The sequence below is a fragment of the Halichoerus grypus genome, chromosome 9 (assembly GCF_964656455.1).
Source record: "Halichoerus grypus chromosome 9, mHalGry1.hap1.1, whole genome shotgun sequence".
Lineage (NCBI taxonomy): Eukaryota > Metazoa > Chordata > Mammalia > Carnivora > Phocidae > Halichoerus > Halichoerus grypus.
Window position 1 is genome coordinate 77,471,430 of NC_135720.1, and position 22,849 is coordinate 77,494,278.

At 40.6% G+C, this 22,849-nt stretch overlaps 1 protein-coding gene across 3 annotated transcripts in view; it reads left to right on the plus strand.

Annotated features, from left to right (window-relative positions):
- The window catches only part of HMGN3 (high mobility group nucleosomal binding domain 3), a 31,128-nt gene extending 11,990 nt beyond the window's left edge, over positions 1–19,138 (plus strand). Inside the window, exons 2-7 of one of the 3 annotated variants that reach the window (XM_078055056.1) lie at positions 7,024–7,074; positions 13,859–13,888; positions 16,576–16,626; positions 18,003–18,116; positions 18,237–18,336; positions 18,657–19,138. In XM_078055056.1, coding sequence (XP_077911182.1) covers positions 7,024–7,074; positions 13,859–13,888; positions 16,576–16,626; positions 18,003–18,116; positions 18,237–18,336; positions 18,657–18,670 — 360 coding nt within the window. In that variant the 3' untranslated portion in view covers positions 18,671–19,138. Of the gene's footprint in view, positions 1–7,023; positions 7,075–13,858; positions 13,889–16,575; positions 16,627–18,002; positions 18,117–18,236 lie in introns of all 3 variants that reach the window. The other 2 variants (XM_078055055.1, XM_078055057.1) reach the window with 2 other exon arrangements.
- Positions 19,139–22,849: the final 3,711 nt, after the last annotated feature.

Below are 22,849 nucleotides of genomic sequence, written 5' to 3' on the forward strand. Positions count from 1 at the left end.
GCAAGTTAGAGAAGAATCACCTCAAAGTAATACATTCCCCAGGTTAAAAGAAGTAATTATTGGTTTATGTGCATTGTTATATCTGCTCCCAGCTTTCCCACATTAGCATGGACAACCCAGGAGTTGAGACTGGATTTGTTCTATGGCTGCTGGAAAATGGTTACTTGAATTTCATACGTACTCTAGGCTCTCAAGTAATTCACTTAACTTACAAATCCCTTGTCACTTAAAATCTTAGAAGAAAATCTCTAAGGGCTGACACTTAACCAATAAAGAATTTTTGGATCTTTAATATAAGGCCCTGCACTTGTTGCAAGAAGCCTGAGCCTTCCCCTTTCTTGTCTTGTGTGGCTTAGAACGATGGCGCAAGCCAGGTACTAGCCTTACACGCCCCAGCTGTCGGCCACACGGTCAGTGTCTTTCTCCGCACTGATAATCCACAGGCTCATGCCCTTTGAATTGTTCCCAAGCAACTCTTGAAGGGTATAAGGACTTTCCCATCCTCTCTGATATCTTCCTGAGTTTGGAGGGAGAAAATCTGGTGTAACACCACCACTACCCTGGTGCCCCTCTATCTGGTGGTAACTGCTCTTTACTGGAAGACAATCAGGCAGTTTTTCCTGTTGATTCCTTATGGATCATCTGTGGAATAAAAATTCCAAGTTTCTTTTCTTGGTTTCCTGATAAGGACTGCTGGTTTGTTTAGTCTTCAGGAGAATGGTTGTGTCCCCTTAGTACATTTTCGCATCCTCATGTGCAGGGCTCAGGCATGTCTGTGTAGGGAAAGAATGGGGATGGTACAGTTGGTCAGCTGCTGAAGGAATCCATCCTTCCCCTGTCAGCTCTCCTCCTACACTAGCCCAAGGAGTGTTCACATTCATGGGGTCTTGCTCTTGGCTTAACCATCTTGCCCACTCCAGTGCCTTCCTATGAACCCAGTTGAAGCAATTATGAATATGTCTTGAACAGAAAAGAAAGAGTCATTATATAAACCAGATTTATAAGTCACTTAAGAAGTGCAGAAAATGCTGTGGATAAACCTAGTCATGAATTTGTGTTAGGGCACAGTTAAACTAGACTTAATGGAACAAGTTTGCTTCTAGTCTTTTTTTCCCTCAACATTGCTAATATTTTTATTTGGAAAAAATTTAAATACAGAAAAATCCAGAAAATAATATATTCATTTACCCACCTCTCAAATTTCACAAATTTTAGTGTTATCATTTTGCTTCAGATATTTTTTAAATAAAATGTTACAGATAAAGTTGAAGTTTCCTTAGAAACATCCCCTTGGTTCGCATCCCTTATCAGCCTCCCTAGAGGTAACCATTATCATGAATTTGTTGTGTATCCTTCCAGTCCATGATTTTATACTTTTATGATATGTGTGTCATATATAAATCCTTAATATTGATTTGTGCATGTTTTAAAATTTGTAAAAGTGGAATCATATACATATATTATTCTGTTTTTCTCCTTCTGTCACTTGACATTAAAATGGATGAGTATAATTTGTTTAGGTATATTGTGATTACTAATGTATTTGGACTTTTTCTAAGGACTTATTTTATGGTTTTTATTTATTATTTGTCCTTTTCTTTTCTCAATTTTTTGTTAAAATGTGCTTTATTCCACTCCTCCTGATTTGGAAGTTTATAGATTCTGTTCCTTATGTTAAAAATTTTAAGGGCTATCTTTAAATTTTATTTTATTTATTTTTTTTAAAGATTTTATTTATTTATTTGACAGAGAGAGACACAGCGAAAGGGAACACAAGCAGGGGGAGTGGGAAGGGGAGAAGCAGGCTTCCAGCGGAGCAGGGAGCCCGATGCGGGGCTCGATCCCAGGACCCTGAGATCATGACCTGAGCCGAAGGCAGATGCTTAACGACTGAGCCACTCAGGCGCCCCTTTAAATTTTATTTTAACAAAGTCTAAAATGATTCTGTGTCTGTATCATCCTCAGAACAAAACCAGGACTCTAGCATGCTTTAACTTCTCATCTATTCATTCTGCTCTCATTTTTTGTGGTTATTATGGTCTAGAACTATGCTGTTCAGTATGGTAGCCACTAGCTACATGAGTCAGTTAAGCACTCTTTAAAAAAAAAATGAGCTGAATTTTTTAAATTTCAATTTTGATCAATTTAAATTCAAAAACTTGTATTAGATTAAGTTATTGAAAAAATTTAAATACGTTTGGAACAACCTGGATATGTGAAACTACTATAAACTTTATGAACTCTAAATATAGATCAGGTACTCTGGTGAAAACCTAGCATTTGAGTGGAGATGTGCTTATGTTAAGTGTAAAGTACATGCTGCATTTTGAAGATTTAGTATCAGAAAGCTTTGTAAAATACCTCAATAATTTGTGAATTGGTAACACATTGAAATGATATAATTTTAGATAGATTCAGTTAAATATTAAAATTAATTTCATCTGTTTCTTCATACTTTTTTAATGTGGCTATTAGAAAATCTGGAATTACATGTTATTATTTCTATAGGACAGCACTGGTCTAGGATTTCTATTGAAACTTTTTTAAACACAAAAAAAATAGGCATTATCTACAAGTAATAGTTAATTAGATTTACCAGTATTTCATACTTAATTCATATATACTTTGCTTCCATCTGAATTCATTTTTATAATTGCTAAATTTGATCCATTAGTAACAGGTCTTCATTGAAAGGAAGGTTCTATTGATGGTTAACTGTCTTAAGTATCTGTATTCTGAGATATCTTTATTTTTCCTTCATTCTTAAATGATAGCTGGGTATAAGGTTCTAGGTTGATAGTTACCATCAACTACTTGAACATTACTCCATATTTCTTACATTTGTAGTTGCTGGTGAGAAGTAATTCTTTGTAGATAATCCATCTTTTAACTGATAATTTCTAAGATTTTTCTCACTTTACTATAGTTTTACTACTTCATGTTTCATTGTATTTATTTGTTTTGTTTCCAGTTTGTTCTTTGGCGTAAGCTTTCAATCTGGAGACTCATGACTTCAATTTGGGAAAATTCTCAGCCACCATGTCTTTGCCTTGCTACTAGTACCTCTGTTCCTGGCTTCTGAATTGTCTGTTAGGTATATGTGGAGCTTCTCAATTAACCGTGTCTGCTAACCTCTCTTGCATAGTGTTCATTACTTTGTTGCTCTTTATTGCACTCTGAGCTAATTACTCAGCAGTCTATGATAGTTTATTATTTCTTCTGTCCCTGGTCTAGAGCTTATGTTTTGAGGGTTTTTTCTTTTTTATTTCAATGTGCCTACTTTTATTTTCAGAATCTGTAATTCAAACAAGTTCAACTACCTGTTGATTTTTGCCAAAGTTCATGCCTTCTTGGCCGATTCTCTGTCCCCATCTGGTCACCAGGTGTTCAGTGATCCACCTTCCTGCTGACTTGCCTTCAGATAAGCTCTCAGTGGTACTCCAAACTTCTAGAATCCCTGCTGTGCCTTCCATCTGGCCACCATGTTTGTCTGCCACCCCCCTCCTGGCTCTCAGTTCGCTACCCTTGCCACTCAGGTACTGAAGTAGCCTCACATATGTGAATGAGACCTTTTTGTTTGACTATGGTTCTCTACCCTCTTGACCATTCTGGATTCAAACTGGATTAGCACAAGCCTGCTCTGTCCTGGGAAGTGAGACGAGAACCATTCTGCCTTGGAATTCCTCACACTCACCTCATCCTTCCCATCAGCCTGCTAGAAGGTTGAAGGACGTCTGAGATCATCAGTGTACACCCCCAATCCCCATTTCCCCCTTTGTTTTTATTCCTCACAATCTCTTGGGACAAAAACTTTGGGCTTCTGTTTCAATCCCTTCATACCGTACCCTCCTTCCTGTCCCCAGCCTCATGGCTAAGTGTTAAAGGTGGACAGGGTGTGTGATAAGACAGTCTGAGATGGTAAGTCCTTCTGAAATTACTCTATGTTACCCTGTTCAAAAACAGATGACAAGGTTACAGGGAATCTGGATGTGTTCACCTTTAAGGTTCTGTTGAATATAATTTGACATTTGATAATTTAAAGACTCATTAAGATACATATTTCGTTGCATAACATCTGTATAACAATTCACTGTCTATGAAATGCTCTAACATCTCACTTGGTCTTAAGCATGATGCTTGGGAGTTCGATGTCATTATCATCCGTCATTCACGGATGAAGAGACTCTAGGTAGAGAGCCAGCATTCAAGCCCTTGTCCTGACCTGCATTCATGCTACAGTACCACACTGATCCCAGGGTAAAGATCATTTGGCTTGTTTCTAAATTTGTTATGTGCTTGTTAATAGAAAGCCCTTATGGAGAGATTGCCAGAGAAACCAGCTTTGCCTTGAGTTGTAACTCTTCACATTTCCACTCTTACATTCATTCATCTGAAGCCATTAACATTTTCAGCTATACCTGTTTTTTGTGTGTGTGGCATCTTTCCAGGTTTCTTTTTTTTTTTTCCAGTTATTTGCATTTGACTTAGGTCAGTGTTTAGAAAGTGATCCCCCAATCATATTGCTGTCAATAATGCACTGCATAGAAGAATATTGGAATTATGTCATTAACATCCATTTTTAACTTTTTTAACGTCAATTAACATCAGAATAACTGTGTGCTACTTCTTTAAATACCTACCAGTTACAGGTGGATACCCCAGACTGAACTGGGGTACCAACTGGCCTAACAGGTGTGAATGAAAGCCCAGCACTTCTTTTTTTTTTTAAAGAATTTTTTTTATTTATTTATTCATTTGAGACAGAGAGATATAGAGAGAGAGAGAGAGAGAGTAGGAGCAGTGGGGAGAGGCAGAGGGAGAGGGAGAAGCAGACCCCCCGCTAAGCAGGGAGCCTGATGCGGGGCTCGATCCCAGGACCTGGAGATCATGACCTGAGCTGAAGGCAGAAGCTTAACGACTGAGCCACCCAGGCGCCCCCGAGAGCCCAGCACTTCTTGACAGAGGATCTCATTTGTGGCCAGAGTGTCGAGTTTGTAGCATAGAATTGAGCAAAGTCAAATGGTCCACGTATGGACTATCTTCATATGCTCACACTTTGTAAGGTTTTGCTCTCTCCAACTTGGCCGGCTGATATAGCAAGATCTGTGAATTAGAAATTCCTGTGCAAGAGAGTGGGGAACAGAAAAGAGAAGCTCTGTTTCCCTTCATGATAGAGAAGGTATCAGGGAAGAGGGGAAAATGGTTGGTTCATTTGGTAAACAAGAACTTCATGAGAAGCGCCTGGGCAGCTCAGTTGGTTAAGTGTCTGACTCTTGGTTTTGGCTCAGGTCATGATCTCTGGGTCGTGAGATCGAGTCCTGCCTCCAGCTCCCTGCTTGTCTGCTTGTCTCCATCTCCCTCTGCTCCTCCCCTCGCTTGTGTGGGTGCGCTCTCTCTCCCTCTCTCTCTCAAATAAATAAATAAATCAGGAAGGAAGGGAGGGAGGGAGGAAGGAAGGAAGGAAGGGAGGGAAAAAAGAAAAGAAAAGAAAAGAACTCCATGCACATGCGAGGTTCTGGAGAGAGGTGAACTGACAGACTGTGGAGAGAGAGGCTGTGGACAGCCTCAGGGAGAACTGAAGGTTTACTAGGTCATCTGCCTTGAAGAAAAGCTTTTGACTTTCTAAAAGACTTTATCTACTTCTGATCTATGTTTTACATGTTATTTTATAACCTGTTTTTTTTTTAACTTAGCGTTATCTTATGTGGACTTTCTATGTATTCACACAGCCTAACTATTTTTAATCCCATTGCATTAATAATTACATAGTTTACTTAAATATTTCTCTATTATTTACTAATCATGTGAGTGGTTTCCAGTTACTCCTTATTAAAAACAGTACAACTAAAACGGTATTTTTACAGTCTGTCTTTGAGTCCTGGTTCCAAAACTGGAATTACTGGATCATTATATGATTAGTCCTGTGTTCTTTCTCAGATTGCCAGTTTGTTCTTTGAAAATATCATATTAATTTACAGTGTCACGAGGCCCACCAAACAGTGGGTTTTATTATCTTTATAATTTTTTCCTCATTTTATCAGATGAGGCATTACCACATAGCCGTTTCATTTTGCTCAAGCCAAGCAGTATGCCAAATGTCAGTTTGCTATTTGTATTTTTTCTCTCAGAAACTCTATTCATATCTTCTGCCCACCTGTCATAGAGATTGGGTAATCACCTTCCACATTTATATGGTTTTAAAATATGTGAAATAGTTTAATTTTCTAATTAGCTTAATCGTTTTCATCTTATTTACTGCCTTTAGCCAGTAAAAATATATTGGGATCTGCAGTGTGTCACCTACATCTAAGGATATTTTTCCCTCAGTTGTATGCACTGTTGTACTTACATAAAGGAGTCAGATTTGAGCTGTCACCGGGGTGACAGGTGCTGCCCCAGGGGGTGGGTCAAAATCAGGAAACAAACCAGCTGGGGTGGCCTGGCGTTGGGCTGTCCGGCCAAGGCTGGGAGTTCGGTAGAGATGCTGGAGTTGATAATGGAAGAATAATAATCCATGACACATTTGTCAAGTCATATCAAGAAGCGGGCTAGAAATCAAAGCGAGGCGAGTATGGGACAAAAATATGCTTTTGTGCTCAGGCTGAGCTTTCTTAGCATCCTGCCCTCATCTTAGAGAAACAAAGTGCCTGGAACGTGTGGTGGTTCCTGGCACTGCTGCCTCTGGCCACTGGGTCTCTGTTCTTTAACTAGTGGTGGAATCATCAAAAATCAATGAAAATGACGTAGGGTGAGTGCCCATTAAAAACAGGGGTGCGTATCAGCTCTTGCACCACTCCTGTTTTAAGATTAGAGCAGTTGTGCAGATAAATGCTGTGTGTGTGTGTGTGTGTGTGCGCGTGTGCATGTGTGTAAAATGTATCCTCTTACAAACTTAACTTTTTCTCCACAAAATATCTGTTGACTTATGTGGTCCTGTGAATTGAAATAGCTATTTTTTTCAAATCTGCCTCAAATGTGTGCTTTCCCTTTTAAATACAATTCACTGAAATATTTTCTTTCTAGTCTCCGGAGAATACAGAGGGCAAGGATGGATCCAAAGTAACTAAACAGGAGGTAAGTGTATCTTTGACATCCTGTATTTAATTATTATAACTGAAATTTTTTTTTTTTTTTTTTAAAGATTTTATTTATTTATTTGACAGAGAGAGGCAGCGAGAGAGGGAACACAAACAGGGGGAGTGGGAGAGGGAGAAGCAGGCTTCCCGCCGAGCAGGGAGCCCGATGCGGGGCTCGATCCCAGGACCCTGAGATCATGACCTGAGCCGAAGGCAGTCGCTTAACCAACTGAGCCACCCAGGCGCCCCTAATTATTATAACTGAAATTTTTAAATATTGTTAGGATTGTCTACATCTGAGTGAATGCAATTCTGAGTAAGGTTGTTGAGACTACGTAAACCAGAGATAAAAGTGTCACTGTGGAGTGTCTCTTGGCCTAGGTAAATTTCAGTTGGGTACAGTGGTGCAGCATTTTCCACTTACTATGTTGTTTATGTTTCTACCTGTCGGTCCTGCTATCTCGTAAAGTGGATACTGAGAATTCCTTCTGGGCAAAGAGCGAGATAATAGGTAAATTCATCAAGGAGAACAAAGTCTGCCTTTCACAGCAAGGAAATGAAAGACTGTTGATTTAATAAATTCTCTGCTCCAATGAGTGAATTATAAATTCCTTTTTTTAATGCTGAATATTTGCCTAAAAGGAGTCATCTCTAAAGTAAAAAACTGTGAAAAGACACACAAGATGTCAAAATATTAAAGTTTTTTTTTAATCAGGAAAATTCTTAGGGCTTAGGATAGTTAATTAAGTAACAGTTCAAAGAAACTGTGTATTAAAGGGTATGTGCTAAGGTGAGCGCTGTGAATTGTATAAGAATGATGAATCACAGACCTGTACCCCTGAAACAAATAATACATTATATATTAATAAAAAAAATGGACTCAAAAAAATAAAATAAAATAAAGTACAGAAACCTCCAAAAAGCTAAGAATTGGAGAGAGATGGTTGCATTTACCCACCGTGGTAATATGAACTTCTAAAAGCAGATGGATGAAAAAGTAGCAGATTAGATGCTAACTCTGATGACAACCATTCACTTTTGCACAGAGCTTTACAGTGTGTAAAAAAACTGCAGCTCTCACCCTTGAGCTTATAAACTAAAAGGGTCATGTGAAAGACAGAAACAGTATCTGGTTATAGATTCTTTGGGTGATTCATACTGTGGTTTAATAATTCAGAGGAGTTTGTCATGATAGCAGAACCCCTCCACAAAATTTGTACAAGGGAATTTGTTCTGCCAAATGGAAAATCTTTAACAGAATCTATAACTAAATTAATTTAAAAGCAAAACAAACAAAACTGCCTGTAACCAAGGCCCCACCATCATTTCCAGCATTCAGTGTCTAACAGAGTTTGGGAGGTGAAGTTTGTGGTCCCATGTCAAGTTACTAAACAAACACTAGAATCAACCAAAAAATGACAAATGCATGGATTTTCCTGAAAATGGCAAAATGTAATTTGTAGGACAGTTGGCTAAGTGTAACAAATCTTAATGTAATTTTTAGATTTGGACACAAACCGCATTTGGATTTTTCCTTAGGAACTGCTATTTAAATTGATCTGTCAGTCAGAAAACCTAGAAACCATTACACACAATAGATCTTGGATAGTGTAAACAGTCTTTCCAATCCTTCTACACAGAGCAGTCAAGCTGGTTAGAATATATGTAAGAGATTCTTGCTTATCCAGCTGTCTTATACGTATTATTTTAGCCTCAGAATTTTAATTATTTGTGTTATTTATATATTTTATATTATTTTTAACAATTTACTTTATGTTATTATATATATTATTGCTAACAAAAATTGTTCCTAGAAAAAACTCTTACCATGTCATTTAAGCCAAGACCAGATTAAAACTCATGATTTGTCTTCAGGACATCAGCACAATTGTTTGAGAAGTGAAAAGGTCAGTCAGTTAGCTGGTGGGTTAGGGTAAGAACTGTCAGACAGTATATTGATTGATTTTTTTCCCCCCACTGAATTGACTGAATTTTCTAGTTATGTCATTGAATATGCACAGGCTTGACTATGGGGAATAGGTATCAGTTACAAAGAGGGATCCTCTTTTGAAAATCCTCTTCCACTGCCATGATATTTCAAGGGCATGGTGCAGAGTATAGTTTTTGGACAATAAGCGACCACAAAAATATGTTAAAAGCATCACACTTGGCAGTTTACAAAGCCCTTTCATGTTCATTATTTTATCTGATCATTACAATAACCCTGAAATGAGGGCAGAGTACATTCATTCCTCAACAGAAATGTATTGTGCACCTGTAATGTGCCAAGCACTGTTCTAGGCTCTGCAGATTCCACAGTGAACAAAAGAAGCCAAAATCTCTTCCTTCATGGAGCTTCCATTTTAGTGGAAAGAGAAAGAGAGTAAAATAAAATCACTGGATATTTGCTATGAAGAAAAATAAAGCCAGGAAAGGGAATAATGAGTATCAGGGAAATGCTATGTTTGATAACAGGCAGATATTACTATTTCCAGCTTTACTAGAGGAAACAAGGTCCTGAGAGAAATACATTATTTTCCACAGATGTCACAACTTGTGTATTGCAAAACCAGGAAAAATATCTGAGTCTCCTGATTCAAAATCCTATGTCCTCATGCCACTTTTGTGGTAATCGTAAATCTGGTTATCCAGTGCCATTTTTCTGTCCTTTCCATTCCCCAGCCAAGGCTCTGCTATCCATCTTTCCCCACTTCCCAGTTTTCCAAAAAGGTAATTTCTATTTGGCTTCTCATTCGTCTTTGGAAATTAAGAGCAACTTGACTTCTGGCTTTGCCTTTGAGTACACATGGTCCCTGACTTGTGATGGTCTGACTTACAATTTTTTGGCTTTACTGTGGTGCGAAAGCAATGCTCATTCAGTAGAAACCATGCTTTCGGTTTTGCTCTTTTCCCAGGCTATCTTTATGTGGTGTGACGCTCGCCTGTGATGCTGGGAGGTGGCCATGAGCCGCAGCTCCCAGGCAGCCCTACGATTGCGAGAGTCGACAACCCATCCGTGTACAACCCTTCTGTACCTAGACAACCGTTCTGTTTTTCACTTTCAGGATGGTATTCAATAAATTACGTGGGGTATTCAACACTTTATTATAAAACAGGCTTTGTGTAAGATAACGTTGCCCAACTGTAGGCTAATATACATGTTCTGGGCACATTTAAGAGAGGCTAGGCTAAGCTATGATGTTTGGTAGGTTGAGTGTATTAAATGCATTCTCAACTTACGATGGGTTTATGAGGATGTAACTCCATTGGAAGTTGAGGAAGATCTGTACATGGTCAGGCTTAGGAGCATTAAGAAATCTTATAAAAATAAACATACTTCCAAATCCCATTGGAATGGCCCATATGTTTCAAGCAGTATTCAGCAAAGTCCAGTGATTCTACTTGAATCCAACTATCCCAGTGAACTTAGTTGTAGTGAAATTAGACTTCCATGTTCTTTTGCAACCAGGATGCTAAAGTAAAAGACTCTGTGTCTTTCAGAGTAGCCTTCACCAGAATTTGCTCCAACCCAGGGAGTGATCAGTTACTCAAATGCTTATTAAAAAATTTCATTGTGCCCAGCCCCTATACACCGCAGTGACAAACCCTCCCATATCTTGTCTCTGTAATTCTTGGTGACGTGTCATTCTGAAAGTCTTCTTTCCTCCTCTGAGAACCACTCTTTTGGCCACTTCTCACAAGGAGTCAGTCAACAAATTGAGAGAAATTCTTACTTTTTTTTTTTTTTCATAGTGGTCCTGCCCAACGGTCTGAGTCTCAAATGAATACTTAAAATGCTAGTGCTTTAAGGAGAAAAAACTGGCAGTCTCGTCCATGTTATAGCCAATAAATACAGCCCGGTCATTTATAGATTTTAAGGCTGTGCAAGCTGATGGAAGCTTCCGGGAAGGTGAACAAACTTGCATGCATAAGCTGCTGCCTGTGAGTGCAAGGTCTGTCTCAGCCTCCACTGTTTGCAGTGAAAAGAAAATCTCTTATGGTCACTGGAAAGGGAAATTTAAGAAAAGTCCTTTTTAAATAGCATAGAAAGAAGAGCCAGTAAATTTTAGACAGAAAGTCATGAAATGATTTTACAGTAAAAGATGTGCTTTTTCGAGACGGTTGGTTTTGACAGCCTGGAGAGGCAGACCTTGTTTTTGCATTAATTTCCTAGGCTTGTTATTTTGAAACTCTTGTACTGGGCCTGAATTAAAAAAACGTAGGGAGTCCTCTGGATCAGAACGGCTTTTGGGCCCCGCAGAATAGTGCTTGCTTGGGGTTGGAGTATCTCTGGAAATCCCAAAGCGGTCTCTGACGTCTGCCTCTTCGGTATGCTCAAGGGTTCACATGGAGAGGAGAGGAACTGCAGCACCAGGGTTGGGAAATTTTTCACATGATTTGGCCTCGCTTCTATGAGATTTTACTCCCGACCACTACTTGGTGGATAGGAAGGCAGTTTAAGTAGTAGTGTATTTGGAGTCTTTTCAGATCCCATCCCGGACAGTAGCTGAGCAGTGGCCTCGGCACGGCTCCCCTCCAGTTCCCACTACTACACATTTCTGGTGCATATGCATTCTGCTCACCTCAGCATTTAGTGAGGGCCCCCGCTGGGCACTGGAGCTACAGAACTGCCAGAGAAGAGGGTCTTGTGCAGTAGGGGTACAGACATGAGACAGATGAGGTGACCAGTGAGGTGAGGCCGATGCCGTACATACGTAGACACCAGCTGGAGAGGGATCGAGATAAGGTCCGTTCACCCCTCTTGAGCATAGAGGTGGCCATTTTTTCTCTCAGAGTGTCTCTTTCTGAGCACTCTTCTACCAGCGGGGCTTCACCTGGGAGAGGGTGGGGTAGTTCTTGAGGCCATACAGAAGCATCAAAGCTGAGCTCTGTTTGGTAATTAGTGGATGCTCCGAGAGCATTTTGAAGAAGCACAAGTTACTTGCTGGCTGGTTCAATTGCTAATGTTGTCTTTTCTTTGGTGATACCCACCCAGTTCATTGCAGTTAACCCTCCTGAGAAAGGCGTCACAGGATTTGGGTTCTGGTTCCCTGTGACTCATGGGTGCCTTGTCATGAATGCATCCGTGATAATCCTGGCAGACACCATGGTATTTCCTATGGAGCATCTGATACAGGCAGTCCTCACGTACTAAGCGTCGAGCTGTACATCCTCTTACCCTGTGCAGGGAATATATCACGGCCGCCACTTCACCGGCACCGTCTCCAGTCTCTGCATGTTCTGTTAGCTGGCCGGAAGTCCGGCTCTGCTTTTTTTCCCTGAGACCCCAGGGTTAAAATTATACATGGAGGCTCTGGCCCTTCGTTTTCTTCCGTAGTTTAAAGAAAGATGAATTCAGCTTCCTCCGGCTATTTTCAGGAAGAAAGTTCTTAGATGTGAAGATGGCAAGAAATATTTCTTCCAGTTTGGCCTGACCAGCTGACCTGCACTGACCTAAGCACGGCTTCAAGAATTCCATAATTCCTTGCAGTTGTGGCACGGGTTCCTACTGACCATTTTTGCTGACCCCCTTAAAACAATTATTTGAAACATTTAAGCTATCGTAATGAGGCAAAGTCTGCATAAGGCAGCAAGAATTAGGGAAAAGATCGAGTTCATTTTTTCAGCACATCCTTTTGAGAATCTACTATATGTTAGGTGGAACATACACTGTGTTCTGCCAGAGACAGAGCAGTGAGTACAACAGACAAAAAGTATGGAGTATTTATTTCTGGAACACTTTTAAAGAAAGGCAGTTGTACTTTCAGAATGTGAAATCCCTTGGGGAGCCATCTTTTGCTGATGGTAAGTAGAATATCAGTTCTGTGTGCTTCTTTCTGAAATGCCTACAACAGTTTGGCTATTTTAAATTTTCTTTGCAGTCTCATTTGCTTAATTTGTGCTGTCCTTGAAGAGAAAAGATTTCCTGAAAAATACCAATCTCAATCCAGTTTTTCTAAATTTTCTAAACGTCCAAATTAAAAGATGAGTGAATTTTGGGGGCACCTGGGTGGCTTAGTCAGTTAAGCATCTGCCTTCGGCTCAGGTCATGATCTCAGGGTCCTGGGATTGAGCCCCACGTCTGCTCAGCCGGGAGTCTGCTTCTCCTCCCCCGACCCTCCCCCCCGCTCGTGCTCTCGCTCATTCTCTCTCTCTCAAATGAATAAATTTTTAAAAATCTTTATCAAAAAAAGATTAGTGGGCTTTTTACTCTGTTTAAATCTTTAATTAAACATATGCATTTAGCAGATAAATAAATATAAATACCTGTTACAGGTAAAAGGAAGTCTTTCTTGTTAACTGCCTAAGATTTATCATCATTTTCCTTTCTAGCATAGTAACAAGTCAGGGAACTCCTACTTTTGTTTCTACACAATTATATACGTCTTTTTTTGTATTAATGTGTAAGTTTTAGTTCTGTTTGTAAGGAACAAGAGTCAGATTGGAACTAGTTCTTAAATAGCTCCTCAATGCTCCTGTTATTCGTTTTATCACAAAAGGAGATTATGGGTCAGAACCTAAATTAATCTTCCTTTCTTTTTCTTGCCCACAACACCCTTAGTTAGGAGAGGCCATTTCTTTGAACAGTGTGTCTACACGTCTTTAGAAAACTTCCTCTTGAGTATTGTGGTACCCAGGGCACTTGAAGTGCCCACCTGGAGAGGGTAATGGGAGCCATACCATTATACTCTTTCAACAAAGTCAGATATCAGGAATGAATTTTTAAAAACCAACTTGGTTTGGTATAATATGAATACATATTTTTTTCATTTCCTTTGTAGCCCACCAGACGGTCTGCCAGATTGTCCGCGGTGAGTACTTTAGAACCCCCTTGTTGTTAGTTCTTATGAGCCCATGTTCCCTCTGCTCAGGACGAAGCAGCAGAAGGAAGATTAAGGTATTATTTCCCTTGAGTTTTTTTATTTCCTTTTTGGAAATTACCTGGGTCAGAATTTCTAGCAAACGTGACCAGTGTGGCCAAGCAATTCACTTGAGCAGGTAGGTCATTGAAAAGTCACACGGCCACCCCCATTACCAAGAATATAAAGCCCGGGAAGTAGTTGGACATTGCTAGATCTCTGCAACAAAAGAAGCACGTTAAGCCAAGTCCTACCTCCTGATTCCACATGATGTGCTAAGGTGGACAAGAATTCGGAGTCTCCGCGGCTCATGCTTCCATCAGAATGTGCTGAAAGCTATCAGAATCCATGTGCTGTAGCCTCATTTCAGAACCAGAGAATCTTTGAAAAAGTAATGATTCCACTTTGCCACTCAAGAGTCTCCCACTGTGGGTGAGGCCTGGGGAATAGACAAGGGTTAAGATCATTAGGTGTGACCAAGCCTTGGCCATGAATGGGCTCCAGCTCTTCTCACCGTGCTGTGCTCCTTGGTGGCTCTCATGCTCCTCCTTGCTGTCCTGCCGGTGTACCAGTCCTCACTCCGCCAAGACAGGTGGTCAGCCTGGCTCGCTGGTGGAGGAATTTGGTTAAAATAGCTGCCCCCCAGGCTGCGCACTGAGATGTAGGGAGAAAGGCGTTGGCTTCTTGGCCGCCAGGAGCTGCTCGCTACTTTGGCCTTCAGGGAAGCATGGCTTCCATCCCCGGCCAACACCTGTGCCTGGCACAGAGCAGGGAATAAATGCAGAAATGTTTAATTAGGGCACTGACAAGTTCAGAGGTATAGCCGAGTTTGGGTTGGGTGAGGCAGTGCTTCACGTGAATCCCAACCTAAGGAAGCGATATTAGAGTCGCCCGAAAGATTAAGAGCCGGGAGGTGTGTGTGTACACAGTTAAACTGGATTCTTCTGCAGGCCCCTCAAGATGGTGTGCTCTGTCCAATATTAACTTTCACCATGGTTCAGTAGTTACATTTTAACTTTTGTTAGGCTTAACTATAGATTATACTACAAGCCGCTATAGTCCGTGGATCTCTAGCGCATTAAGGGAGTAGACCTCCTAAATCAAATAAAAACCAAAATTTAAAACCAAGCTTTTCCTGAGCACCATGAACCAGCAGTAGAAGCACCTTCCACCGAGATCATTGCCCGTGGTGCTGACACAGAGCCTCCTCAGTGGCCAGTGGGACTACAGACTGCAGAACCTCATCCTTTCCTGTCCCATCAACACGCTGGAATGCTGAATCGGGGAGGGGTCTCTCTTACAGAAAATATAAAAGAAAATTATTTGCTGTAAATTGTGAAAACAAATATATGTTAATACAATATATCAAAGCCTGATACAACACAATTTTTTAAATCCTGAAAATGTAGGAGCTCTGCAAGCTGCTGTATTTGGGGAATAGACTACAGATTTAGGGTGGTAAGATTAATAAAAACACCCCTTATTTCTCAAGCCGTTTTCTTTTTTTATTTGAAAAGTCATGTCTAACAGCCAGTCTTCTGGAATTGCACTGTCTACGATTTCCCTTTATGCCCTTGATGAACAGGGCCAGATTCAATATGAACCTGAACCGCCTAGAGGCATTGCGGAGGAATTTTTCTCCAGAGGGGAAGACCCTGGGTAGTGTTTTCTGCTTAAAAGCCATTCTCCCTAGTGCTCCGAGAGAAGTACACTTATTTTTTTCTAGCTTGATGAGAGAAATATTTGCCCTAAAATAGCTATAGAAAAGCAGAGGCTTAAACCCGTTATCTTCCCCAGTGTCCCCACGTGCACCCTGGTCTAGGAGCCCTGGTAAGCAGGAGAGGGCTGAAGCCCCATATGGAGGGGACCTTGGCCACAGGGTAGGCACTGCTCAGGGCAATGGGGAAGAGAACCACATGAATCAAGAGGAAAATAGTCACTTTGTGGACTCTTTGGCTAAGTTTAAGAAAAATCTTAAACTTTGGAAGCTAACAGTGGACATTTTATTATTATAATTGTGTTCTTAATAAAGAGCTCTAGGAGCAAGTGAGCCCAGTGTCTGGGTGGGTGAAAGATTCTTCTCTCACCTTGAGCTGGCATTGGAGAGGATGAAAGTAGAAGAAGCTTGGCTACAGAACTTGAAATCGACATCAGAGGTGGAAGGATGTGGAAATGATTTTGAAATACTTCACAGGCAGCAGTCTTCATTACCGGATGGGCTTTGCCTGCGATTGTGCTGTGATTTCTAGACTGTTGGGAAGGCTAGTGTGACCGAATTCATTGAGTCATTTGGCTGAGGGCCTGAGTCATTCCTCTTACTGCTGTGCTGTGATCAAAGGAAGTACAGAGACATCAGAGATGGAAGCTTAAACCTGTTCCTGGAGAGCTACTCTGGACTGGGGAATAATGAGTCGGCTTTTAAATCTCACCTGCTGTTCACTTGAGAACCCAGGATGAAAATAGTTATGAAATGCACAGATCTTTATGCTGTTACCTGATGCTGAAAATAGAACGAAATATTTTTAAATGAACAGAATCAGAGTCAAAATGGACTGTTGTCTTTTGCAGTCTTGCTGTGTGCCTTTTGGTCTTGAGGGTTGTCTTTTTCAGTATTTGTATAATTTAATTTATCTTTGCAGAAACCTGCTCCACCCAAACCTGAACCTAAACCAAGGAAAACATCTGCTAAGGTAAGAGGTGCTCCCTCCCCCATGTTGGCCTTTTTTTAAACAATGAATAAATTATAATTCCATATCTAAAAATCATCCAAGGAAAGATCACATTTACTGATTCAGGCTAAATGTATGATTAGGAAAGTATCACCATTGTTAACATTCTTTCTCAAAAGGCATAAAGCACAGTTTTAATGCTTTACCAGGAATGTGTTTCTCATTCGGTCAGTAAAGGCAAAGGTAGTCAGAGCATGTTGCTCCGAGAAGCTTCATGTCCAAGAGGGGTTTGGTAGCCACATGCTGTTCACATGGCGGCTCGGAAAGCATGAGGCTGGGCCCTGGCCACAAAGTGGCCCGCAGCTCCAGGGGCTGGGGGAGGGGGCCGGACTTCCTGTAACTGGTCTTAGGCTGGGCTGATGACTCATCATACAATAATTAATACTAGCAAATAATCAACATCAGCAAACACTTACGTGGCTCTCCTACTATGCTAGACCCTGTTCTAATTGCTTTTCTTATGAAGCCGTCACATCAGTCCTACTGAGGTAGGTACACACACCCGGGTTTGCTAATGAGGAGAAAAGCACAGAATTATTAAGAAACTTATCCCGAATAGCTTTTCTGTGCTCTGCCCTTCAGAGCATTGTTGTGAATTGTTTGAAACTACATGTTATTTGGGCGGTTCCTGGGTGGCTCAGTCGGTTAAGCGTCTGCCTTCGGCTCAGGTCATGAGCCCGGGGTCTTGGGATCGAGCCCTGCAGCGTCGGGCTCCCTGCTGGGCGGGCAGCCTGCTTCTCCCTCTCCCACTCCCCCTGCTTGTGTTCACACTCTCTCTGTCAAATAAATAAATAAAATCTTTAAAAAAAAAAAAAGAAACTACGTGTATTTGTGGCATGAGTAGATGATTCTGAAGCAGAACTCACTTCTGTGGCTTGTATTAAATTCAGGAACTTTTCTTCACGTGGGGCTTCATTTTCAAGCATTTTCTCAGCCTTCTCGTCCCTCGAGCCCCATGTCCCCACGTGAGGTGTTTCTCTTGCTGGCTTCTTCCCTGGCTTCTGCCTCATCCTTCAGTTCCCCACTGCTCTCGGCGGCAGAACCACTTGTCTGTAGCGAGTGAGGAGGCCCACTGAACAAATGCATGAGGAGAATCATCATCTTTTCCTCAGAAGAGAAAGTCAGTGGACCGTCTAAGCAGCCCGTTAACATTCTCATAGAGCCTCAATGTAACTCACTTGAAGCCTTGCAGACTTGGCTTCTCCTTCCCCACCTGAAAGCCACCGTGTTGGCCATGGTTGCACTCCGCCTTGTGTTTGGACGAGGCTGACGGATTTTCACTGACCTCACACCCTGTCTAACATGCTTTGTTTCCCTGTGCTCTGACCCTCTGTTAGAAAGAACCGGGAACAAAGATTAACAAAGGTGCTAAAGGGAAGAAGGAGGAAAAGCAAGAAGCTGGAAAGGAAGGTACTGCACCATCTGAAAATGGTGAAACTAAAGCTGAAGAGGTACTTTCCATGAATACCTCCCACTGACTGACTCAATGTCTTAAAAGAAATTGCTCAATGCTTTAGCCGGTGATAGCACGTTCATAATGTCTCTTTTTATTGCCCATAATGTTATTGCAGATCCACATCTCTCGCTCAACTGTTAATGTCTCAACCTCCAGAGGTACCCCACCCAGCACACTGTCAGTAAAGGGGCAGATTGAAACAGTGAGAGTTAAGGGTACAGTAGAAAATTCTGCATGTTTGCAGTGGCTAGAAGCAGATAGTAGTAGTGTGGTGTTTTTTTATCATGAACAGTGGGAGCTTGCAGGTAAAGCTTCTGTGGCCGTTTGAAAAGCAGAAAGCAATCAATGCAGCAAAGTGTTTGCGTACTGTATTCCTGCCTTGTCTGTTTTACACCCAGAGTCGAATTAGGTTTTGCAATAGAGCTGCTAAAAAACAGATGTTCAAAGCGTGTGTGTTGGCTGGGTAGACTTTTCTTTGGCTTCTAGTAGGTTTAATAGTAACTGTCTCTCTTTTTTTCCCCTTTCTTTTTCACAGGCACAGAAAACTGAATCTGTAGATAACAAGGGAGAATGAATTGTCGTGAAAAATTGGGGTTGATTTTATGTACATCTCGGGGCAACTTTTAAAAGCTATTTTTACCGAGTATTTTGTAAATGCTAATTTTTTAGGATTCTACTAGTTGCATACAAAAATATATAAGGATGGACATTTTATCTTCTCATAGTCGTGCTTTTTGGAAATTTCCATCATCCTCAAGTGAAATAAATACCAGTTTGATATTGGAAGCTGTGTGTAAGATTGATTCAGCATTCCATGCGCTTGCTTTAAAAATCGAGTCCTGTGCATACTGTGGTGTTTTTACTGTGTGTATTTAAATTTTTCACGCAGTTTTTCTAGAGCAATAATCAGTGGTGCTTTTGTACCTAGGTTTTATGTGATTTTAATGAAACATGGATAGTTGTGGCCACCTGCTGACTATTTGTGGTTTAAAATAAAAGGTTTTCTTGCCTGCAAAATACCTGCCTCTTAGTAGTGTCTTTACTAAACTTGGGCAGTGTTTCATTTTGTTGTTGCTGAAGACATGAAGAATAGTTACAGTTTGTGCCATAATGGTATCTCTAGTAAGTCAAACAGGATGATTTCTTAATTGCTGGGCCTTTAAAAATGTTGTTATTTTTAATAAAACCATCTATGAGTGCTAGCGTGGAAGAATTACATCTGAAACACTCGATGCCAGAAGTGCTCAGCAAAGATCGCCATATAATAAACTTAATAAAACAGTACTTTTTAAAAGGTCTTTATAAACAGAACAGAGTTCTGTTAAACCAGAGCTGATGAAAAACCATAAACTAGGGCTGATCCTTGAAAATCTGTCACTTTTGGGGCGCCTGGGTGGCTCAGTCGTTAAGCGTCTACCTTAGGCTCAGGTCATGATCCCAGGGTCCTGGGATCTAGCCCCACATGGGGCTCCCTGCTCAGCGGGAAGCCTGCTTCTCCCTCTCCCACTCCCCTGCTTGTGTTCGTGTGCTCTCTCTCTCTCTCTCTCTCTTCAAATAAAATTAAAAAAAAGAAAAGAAAATCTCTCACTTTCAAAGTACACTGAATCACATTTTACTAAAATACTTTCCCATTCATTGAGGACTTCACCATTTGAAAGCTCTTTACCCAGCATGACCACATTTTAGCCTTGCGTGAACCGGAGAAAGGAGGTGGCATAGTTAATATTAGAGCTCCTTTCTAGGCTAAGATATAGGGACTTGGATATATATGCCTTCAGGAATGAGAAAAACCAGGATTCGAACCTGGTCTTTTGAATTTTAAACATAGCCTATTTTGGTCTGTTCAGGCTGCTGTAACAAAATACTACAGTTTGGGTGTCTTATAAATAAGAGAAACTTAAGTCTTACTTTTCTGGACACTGGAAGTCAAAGCTGAAGGTGTCAGCATGGTTAGGTGAGGGCTGGCTTCCAGGTTGTGGACTTCTCACTGTGTCCTCCCCTAGAGGAAGGGGCTAAGGAGCTCTCTGGGCCCTCTTGCCTAGGAGTAGTAATCCCATTCAGGAGCGCTCCACTCTCGTGGAAACACCTCCCAAAGGCCCCACTTCCTAATACCATCATCTCTGGGGGGTAGGATTTCAACATAGGAACTTGGGGGGATCACCAGCATTCAGACCATACCGGGGTCCTCTTTTGGGAAGGACATAGGACTGCCAGGAACAGAGGAATCACTTTGTAAAGTAATTTGTTTTTATTTCTTTGCATTCCTGAGAAGTTTGGAGACTGCATGAGCACCCCAGGAAAGCTGAATTCTAGGGATTCCTCTTAGATGAAGATTTGAATCTTTTAAGATGGAAAGTAGCACCTGCACTGCTCAGGACTCTTGCAACCAAGGCCGTTGTTCCTCAGGGCCTTAGCATATATTGGAGGGCTCAGAACCTGTGTAATTGTCCCAAGTATGTTGTGAATCCACTGCATTTACCAGCCAGCCATATTATATACAGAATAATCTTAATCTGTTCATAGTTGTTTTTGGCTTCTGATTATAAAATGTACCTTAATTTGTGTTGGACATGCTGAACACCACTTTTACCCAAAGGAAAATAGCTGGTATCCTGTGAATACTTCATGAAAATATTTTCAGTGTGCAGTCAGTACACAGCTGAACTATATTGCTGGCTAGCTACCAGTTCACAAATGCAGTATGAACTTAACAGGTCTACTTTTTAAACAATGACAAAAGTACTACAGGTGATTTTTTTTTTTAAATAGACATAACAATTGTACATAGAGAAGTCAAAGTCCTCCTCTCTCCCACTCTTGTGTCTTAGAGGTAACACCGCACACTGTTTTCTCTGTATATATGTGTGTCTGTATATATATATATATATGAACATACATGCACACACACACATATATATGTGAACATACATGCACACACACATGTGAACATGCACACACATGCACATGTATTTTTAAAGGAGAGAATATTATATACATTCTATTTTCAACTTATTAAACCAATAATTGGAGATAAAGATTATTTCTAATACTGCAGTGCTGTCAATGATACTGCAATAAATATTCTTGTGCACGAAGCTTTGCCTTAGATATTTCTACTCAACTAGATAATTTCCTGGAAGTGGAATGTCTACATCAAAGGGAATGTACATATGACATTTTGACTATTGCCAAAAAGTTGTGCCCATCCACTTTCATCAACAGCATATAAATGCCATCTTATCTTACCTTTGCCAGCACTCTTATTTTGGTCAACCTGGTAAATGAAAAATAATGCCTTACTGCTTTAATTTTAGATTCGTTACTAGTAAGATTGAACTTTTCGGGGCGCCTGGGTGGCTCAGTTGGTTAAGCGACTGCCTTCGGCTCAGGTCATGATCCTGGAGTCCCTGGATCGAGTCCCACATCGGGCTCCCTGCTCGGCAGGGAGTGTGCTTCTCCCTCTGACCCTCCCCCCTCTCATGTGCTCTCTCTCATTCTCTCTCTCTCAAATAAATAAAACCTTTAAAAAAAAAAAAAAAGATTGAGCTTTTCGTATATTTAATGGTCATTTGAATTTCTTCTGTGAATTATGAGGTTTTTCTACTTTTCTGTCGGGGATCAGTGTGTTTTAATCATTCGTGAAAAAATATCATTATTCACAATGACCACTGATGCTATTACTTTTATTCAAATACACAAAGATCAGGGATTCTTAGGTCATTGGTATGTGTCTATTAAAGTTTATGGGTATTGGGGCACCTGGGTGGCTCAGTCGGTTAAGCATCCAACTCTTGATCTCAGCTCAGGTCTTGAGCTCAGGATCATGAGTTCAAGCCCCACATTATTAAAAAATAAATAAAGTTTATGGGTATTATCATTACCATTTTAACAAAGTGAGGGAATACTGTAGGGCAGACAGCTACCAAAATAACATAAGAGCCCCAGTTTGGTTCCCCAAAATTTGATCTGATGGATACACTGCCTGAGAACAGATGGAAATTTTGGTCATACCCATGACTGCCACATTGCTTACCCCAGCAGTGAATTTATACATGCTAGGAAGTGGCACACTACATCAAAACTAATGATGTAATGTATGGTGATTAACATAACATGATAAAATTTTAAAAAAAAAGAAAGTGGCCTCCTTCTCCAAAACACGTCTGCTAATCTGATGGAAAATCATAACCCTATGAATCTACAATGACTCTGAGTCATTGGCATCCCCTGCAGTTAAGCAATGCACTGCTTGTATGATCTTATGTGCTAGTCCTAATATTCTCCCTGGAGTTGGCCCCATGGATTGTGCTGGAATAAGAGTGGGCTCAGAGACAAGTGGCCCTGAAATTCCCATTTTTAAGTTATGTGAAAAGATAATCTGAAAGTCAAGATCCACTGATCCAACAATAGGTGAACTGTCCCATAAAATCTTGAATGTACATTTACATAATTAAGGAATTTGAAACAAAGTTATGAAACAAAGCCTTTTTTTCCTGTCCCCAAATTTTAGGGGACTTCACTCTTGGCTCAAGGTACAAGTGCTACCCTTTTGCCAGTCCTGGCAGGCATAGGGAAGTCATCTCAACTTTTAGCTATCACATATGCTAACATGTCTTTTGAATGCCTTTCACTTAAACATGAGTTCCAAATTTTTATTATTATTTTCTATTTATTATTTTATTCAGAACATTGATTTAAATCTCCCAGAATAATTTTAATGATTAAGAT